The sequence below is a fragment of the Coregonus clupeaformis genome, chromosome 17, assembly GCF_020615455.1.
Source record: "Coregonus clupeaformis isolate EN_2021a chromosome 17, ASM2061545v1, whole genome shotgun sequence".
Lineage (NCBI taxonomy): Eukaryota > Metazoa > Chordata > Actinopteri > Salmoniformes > Salmonidae > Coregonus > Coregonus clupeaformis.
The window spans coordinates 58,342,428-58,347,966 of record NC_059208.1 but is presented as its reverse complement, the minus strand read 5'-3'; the positions used below and the strand labels follow the sequence as shown (position 1 = coordinate 58,347,966).

The following is a 5,539-nucleotide window of genomic DNA, read 5'->3' as shown; positions in this document are numbered from 1 at the left end:
CATCATTTAGATTTACAAGGGATGCAAGGCAAAAAAAAAAGGACACTTACTGTCATCCTCTGTGTATTTTGCCCATCATTAGCTAAGAGACTTTCAACAAACCGGGAGGGACAGGTGCCTGACATGTATTGCATCGCCTGACAATCTGTTTAGAAGGGAAGAGAGTTTGTAATGGCACCAGTGCTTGACTTGGACTGAAATAGGTACCGGTACTCATTTTGGGTGCTGGTACTGTTCATATTTAGGTGCAGAAGCTTGAGCTTCACAATAATAATAATAATATGCCATTTAGCAGACGCTTTTATCCAAAGCGACTTACAGTCATACGTGCATACATTTTTGTGTATGGGTGGTCCCGGGGATCGAACCCACTACCCTGGCGTTACAAGCGCCGTGCTCTACCAGCTGAGCTACAGAGGACCACCACAATACTTCTGAGCTAATATTTTATAAGAAGTACAGGAGCTCAAGCAGTAGAAATGTGAGGTGCTGGTACCAAAGTCAAGCAATGACATGGACACTGCAACACCCTCATGCTGACTAGGTAGCAATTTGAATGGTCAATGTAGCCCATCAACGTTCAACAAACTCGCAAAGTGATCCTAGGATGCAACAAAATATTTATTACCACACTGCAAAGTTACTGTAGCCAGAAACAAACTTCTGAGTGTGGATACAATGTTTCCGCATGTGATCTGTTGCCATGACAACGAGTACTTGGTGAAAGCAGAGGGGCAAGAGAAGAAAAGGCATTTAGTTCTTTGCAAGGCAAGCACACTTACCAGTCGCCTAGCGCCCACGTGTGGTGAAAGTCTTTATTTACCTATTTTACCTCATCATTGAAGACGCGCCACTGTTGTGTTTTTCGTAGATTCATCATGGCGATGCATGCGAAGGCGACACCGCCACAGATTCCCGACACACGTCGGGAACTCTCGGAACTGGTCAAGAGGAAACAAGAACTTGCGGTAAGTTTATTAGTTACTGTAGCTAGCTACGTTTTCATTTTACTAAATATTTTTGCTACATGCGTATTTGCTGCATCTTATGTTTTATTTGGAAGGTAGCTTGCTAGCTAACTAGGCCGCACTAACTAGCTACTACGACAAGGCCTCGCCTCTCTCCTGCCGGTAAATGTGTGTTGCTCGCTGGCAAGATACGTTAGCTACCGTACTAATGGGACATTATATAACATGTAACTGTTAGTATGTGCTTTTATTCAGCGTCATACATCCATAGGTATTGATGCTTTACTTGATATATCAATGTTTATGTACAATGCCGCGTCGCTGGAGTTAGGTAGTAACTTCATTTGCCCACAAGGTGCAGTCAAACCCTTCCAAGCGAATGCCCACATCACTATCACCATGGGCATGGCTGTGGTACTGTCTCTGGCCATATAGTAATTACACTTTCTGTCAGTTTCATAAATTTGAAATGCAACGTCTAATGCCATTTGCATGCATTCCACAGGAGACGTTGGTGAACTTGGAAAGACAGATCTATGCATTTGAGGGCAGCTACTTGGAAGACACCCAGATGTATGGGAATATCATCAGAGGATGGGACAGATACCTCACCAACCAAAAGTAAGCATGACATGGACCATGGCTACTATATGCAGAACTCAGACATAAAGTGTTCATATTGAATCATCTTGCCTGTGTTTACGATCTATTTACTCTGTTTTGTGTTGTTCTGTCATAGAAATTCCAACAGCAAGACAGACAGAAGAAACAGAAAGTTCAAGGAGGCAGAGCGTCTGTTTAGCAAGTCTTCAGTCACTTCTGTAGCAGTGAGTGCCTCACTCTATCCCCTCAGTATTTCCCTAATAGGCCATCTATCCTCTCAGTATTTCCCTAATAGGCCATCTATCCCCTCAGTATTTTCCTAATAGGCCATCTATCCTCTCAGTATTTCCCTAATAGGCCATCTATCCTCTCAGTATTTTCCTAATAGGCCATCTATCCTCTCAGTATTTCCCTAATAGGCCATCTATCCTCTCAGTATTTTCCTAATAGGCCATCTATCCTCTCAGTATTTTCCTAATAGGCCATCTATGATTGTAATAATGTGTAACTGCTGACCAACTGTTCGTCTTTGTTGAGCAGGCTGTCTGTGCACTTGGCGGGATACCAGATCACATGAATGAAAAACGTAAGTATATGGCTCAGCCATCCCAAATTGATAAACTTTTGTTTGCCACAGTACATACTGCATGTAGCCTACTGGTATGTGAGACAGTTGAGCTCCAAGGAGACATGCTGCTCTCCTGTTGTCTGGCCCTTCAGGTGAGCCCGGCAGTGGGACAGAGAGCGACACATCCCCAGACCTCCAGAACCAGGAGAACGAGCCCAGTCAGGAGGACACGGAGGACGCAGACGGGGCGCTGCAGGACCTCAAACCCCAGAAGGCCGCCTCCTCCTCCTCCGGCAGCCACCACGGAAGCCACAAGAAGAGGAAAAACAAAAACAGACACAGGTACTCGACCCTGGACACAGTCGCTGGTCTAGTCTAACTCCTAGGGAACGTTCAGCAGGACACAACGTTGTGAAACGTTCAGAACATTGTGGAACAAACATGCCTCTCTGACATGTAGAACACGGAATCAAAGTGGGTCTATTAATGGCATTTCTATCTGCAACGTTTGGCTACTGAACATGGCCCTGCTGTCAAGTCTGAAATATGTGCAAGTGTCTCTCTTGCGCGCAACGTACCTTTTTTAAAGTTGTCTGGGAGGGTCAGTTTGATTGGCTGTGCTACTGTATAAACATCAGGAGGGTCAGTTTGATTGGTTGTACTACTGTATATACATCAGGAGGGTCAGTTTGATTGGTTGTACTACTGTATATACATCAGGAGGGTCAGTTTGATTGGTTGTACTACTGTACATACATCAGGAGGGTCAGTTTGATTGGTTGTACTACTGTACATACATCAGGAGGGTCAGTTTGATTGGCTGTGCTACTGTATATACATCAGGAGGGTCAGTTTGATTGGTTGTACTACTGTACATACATCAGGAGGGTCAGTTTGATTGGCTGTGCTACTGTACATACATCAGGAAGGTCAGTTTGATTGGCTGTATTACTGTATAAACATCAGGAGGGTCAGTTTGATTGGCTGTACTACTGGTTTATAGCAAGTGGCTTAGTCTGTTTGTATTGGAGCTAGAATGTGAGGAGGAGTAAGGAATGGTGCCAACTTTTCCAGCTGTATTAATATCAATTAGACCGTGTCAACTCATCACACCGGTTCCTAGCCACATTGTGTTATGTTGTATGTAGCCTGATAAACCAACACATATTAAGACAAAATCCTCACAGTTAGTTAAATGAAAATACAAAAATATTGTGCTAGCTAGTTCAATTATTAACAAGCCTGTATTTTATAGACAACGTAAGCATCCCTTTAGAGTGAGTCAGACCGGTGTATTAACTACTGCTGCTCTCTACCTCCCCTAATGCTGCCCCAGCCCTTCTGCCATGTTTCATTATGACTTCGAGTAAGTCTCCAATTTTACTTCCTGCTTCCTGTGGTGATACATCCTGGCCGTGACCCAAATGGCACCCTATTCCCTATATAGTGCAGAGCTCTTTGGTAAAACGTAGTGCTATGTATGGAATAGGGTGCCATTTGGGGGACTGCCCCTGCCTTCTCTGACCCCATCCTGACGTTCCCACTCTCTCTCCCCCTCAGCTCTCCATCTGCTTCTGTCACGGTTAATGCGTCATCATAGCGAGTCTATCATTACTGCATGTCCAAATCTTTAGTTCTGTCCCTAATGGCACCCTATTCCCTATTTAGTGCACTACTTTTGACCAGGGCCCATATAGGAAATAGGGCACCATTTGGGGACGCACCCTTCATTTCTCAAATAATGCGTTGTTTCTAATAAAGTATTAGCACCTAGCTTCTGTAGACTCAACACTAGATTATGTAGTGTTTGAGTCATAGGGGCATGAACACTACTTCTTTAGAAGCTCAGTTTATTTCTTGACCCTGGTTTCATTCCATAAAGGTCCAGTTCCCTTAATCCAGTTATGAAAAAAGCTGCTCTTCCTGCCAAAATGAGATGGGGAGGTCACAGGTTGAGTAAAAACAGACATCTTTCAGCACATCCCAGTCTTTTATATGGTTCTTTAGTTGTGTGTTGCTTGGTCTCTCAGCTCGAGTAACTGTAGTGGTGCTTGTTGTCTCCATGGTTACTAGTGTTGTATTTAGTGAACCCTGAAAGACCTATCGTAACTCTTGCTTTGTTTGTTTTTTAGATTCGACATGAAGGTGAACAAGAAACCCAGAGCGGTAAGCTATTTGAATGTTCTGTTGTCTTGAGCTTCCAATGAAGCAATATGTGATTCAAAATATTTAAAGTTCTGCTTTTACATCTGTCGTCGACGTTGTCGTTGTTCCACAGGACTATTCAACTTGATGATGAATGGGGGGTGTTAAGTACTTCAGACCAGAACTGGCCACACAGGAGAGGTCTACCGTGAAGCAGAGAGACTTATCTGGGCTTTGTGAACTTTATATGCCTTTTGTGAACTGTCTTGGTTTCTGCTTTGTGTATATTGCATGAAATGTTGCCCATCCCACCTGCTACTGGGACTATTTGTGTTTCATGATTTTCCTGCAACAACAAAAAAAATACAAGGTGTGTCATTGCATGTTACTCAATAACCAGCTTGGGTTATTATTGTATAGTGTTGAACATTCTATATTTATCATGTAACTCTCCACATCTTCCTCTGCTCTTCTTGTGACAAAAATAATATTTTACTTTTTATTAGTCATTGTGTAGTTTGAATATCCCAGCTTCTTTTTATTATAATTTAGAGATTTGTTTAGCATAAAATTGTAATAAAACATTGAAATGATAAATATTACTATATATTTGTTGTTTATGGTAAAAATCTTAGTTTGTGAATGTCTAGCCCACCAGAAGCATTGAAAATTCCTTGGATGTTAGTCAAAATCTCATCTCTGTCTTTACTCTGTACTCTTCAGTAATCATTTAGCAGGGAAGCCAACAGATTTCCCTCTGTGTCTGACGGCAACTACTGCCTGTTTCATTGTGGCTTCTTCATGGTCCTGTTACCTGCCAAGGAGCTCAGATGATGCTGTCTCCAGTCCACCATCTTATTGGCTGAGTCTCAAATAGCACCCTATTCCATTTATAATGCGCTGCTTTTGACTCGTGAAGTTTCAGTGAGATCATGGAAATTGTTTTAGTACTACGCTCACCTTCAAACAGCTTCATTCTGACTCCCAAGTGTGATTAAAAATAACTCTGTTTACACACAAAGATATGAAGTCATTATGGCATTCCTATTGGGTAGTTCTCAGAGATTGAGTGTGTTTTCTGAATAGTGACAGTTTAAGTGAACCAGGGGGCAACAGGGTGACCACGTCCCGTGCCGTGTTGGGTAGTAGTGAACTACATGTACAGTACCAGTCAAAAGTTTGGACACTACTCATTCCAGGGTTTGTCTTTATTTTTTACTATTTTCTACATTATAGAATAACAGTGAAGACTATG

The 5,539-nt window shown here is 42.5% G+C and overlaps 1 protein-coding gene across 3 annotated transcripts; it reads left to right on the top strand.

The window, feature by feature from the left end:
- The first annotated feature begins 824 nt into the window (after positions 1-824).
- LOC121586807 (chromatin modification-related protein MEAF6) lies at positions 825-4,884 on the top strand. Of its 3 annotated transcripts, XM_041903804.2 has the most exons (9): positions 825-968; positions 1,474-1,589; positions 1,708-1,795; positions 2,112-2,157; positions 2,292-2,481; positions 3,476-3,505; positions 4,022-4,090; positions 4,272-4,305; positions 4,418-4,884. In XM_041903804.2, exons 1-9 carry the CDS (start codon positions 879-881, stop codon positions 4,430-4,432), a joined length of 678 nt encoding a protein of 225 aa, XP_041759738.1. In that variant the 5' UTR covers positions 825-878; the 3' UTR covers positions 4,433-4,884. The 3 variants fall into 3 exon arrangements, with proteins under 3 accessions (XP_041759738.1, XP_041759739.1, XP_041759740.1); XM_041903805.2 differs by lacking the exon at positions 4,022-4,090 and having other exon boundaries at positions 829-968; XM_041903806.2 differs by lacking the exons at positions 3,476-3,505; positions 4,022-4,090 and having other exon boundaries at positions 834-968.
- The last annotated feature ends 655 nt before the right edge of the window (positions 4,885-5,539 follow it).

What these genes read in the sequence shown, in the direction of transcription:
- LOC121586807 (XM_041903804.2), top strand. Translation starts at nt 879, where the DNA reads ATGGCGATGCATGCGAAGGCGACACCGCCACAGATTCCCGACACACGT. An exon ending in AGATACCTCACCAACCAAAA is followed by an intron (nt 1,590 to 1,707) that starts GTAAGCATGACA and finishes GTTCTGTCATAG; the next exon opens with AAATTCCAACAGCAAGACAG. An exon ending in ATGAGATGGGGAGGTCACAG is followed by an intron (nt 4,091 to 4,271) that starts GTTGAGTAAAAA and finishes TTTGTTTTTTAG; the next exon opens with ATTCGACATGAAGGTGAACA.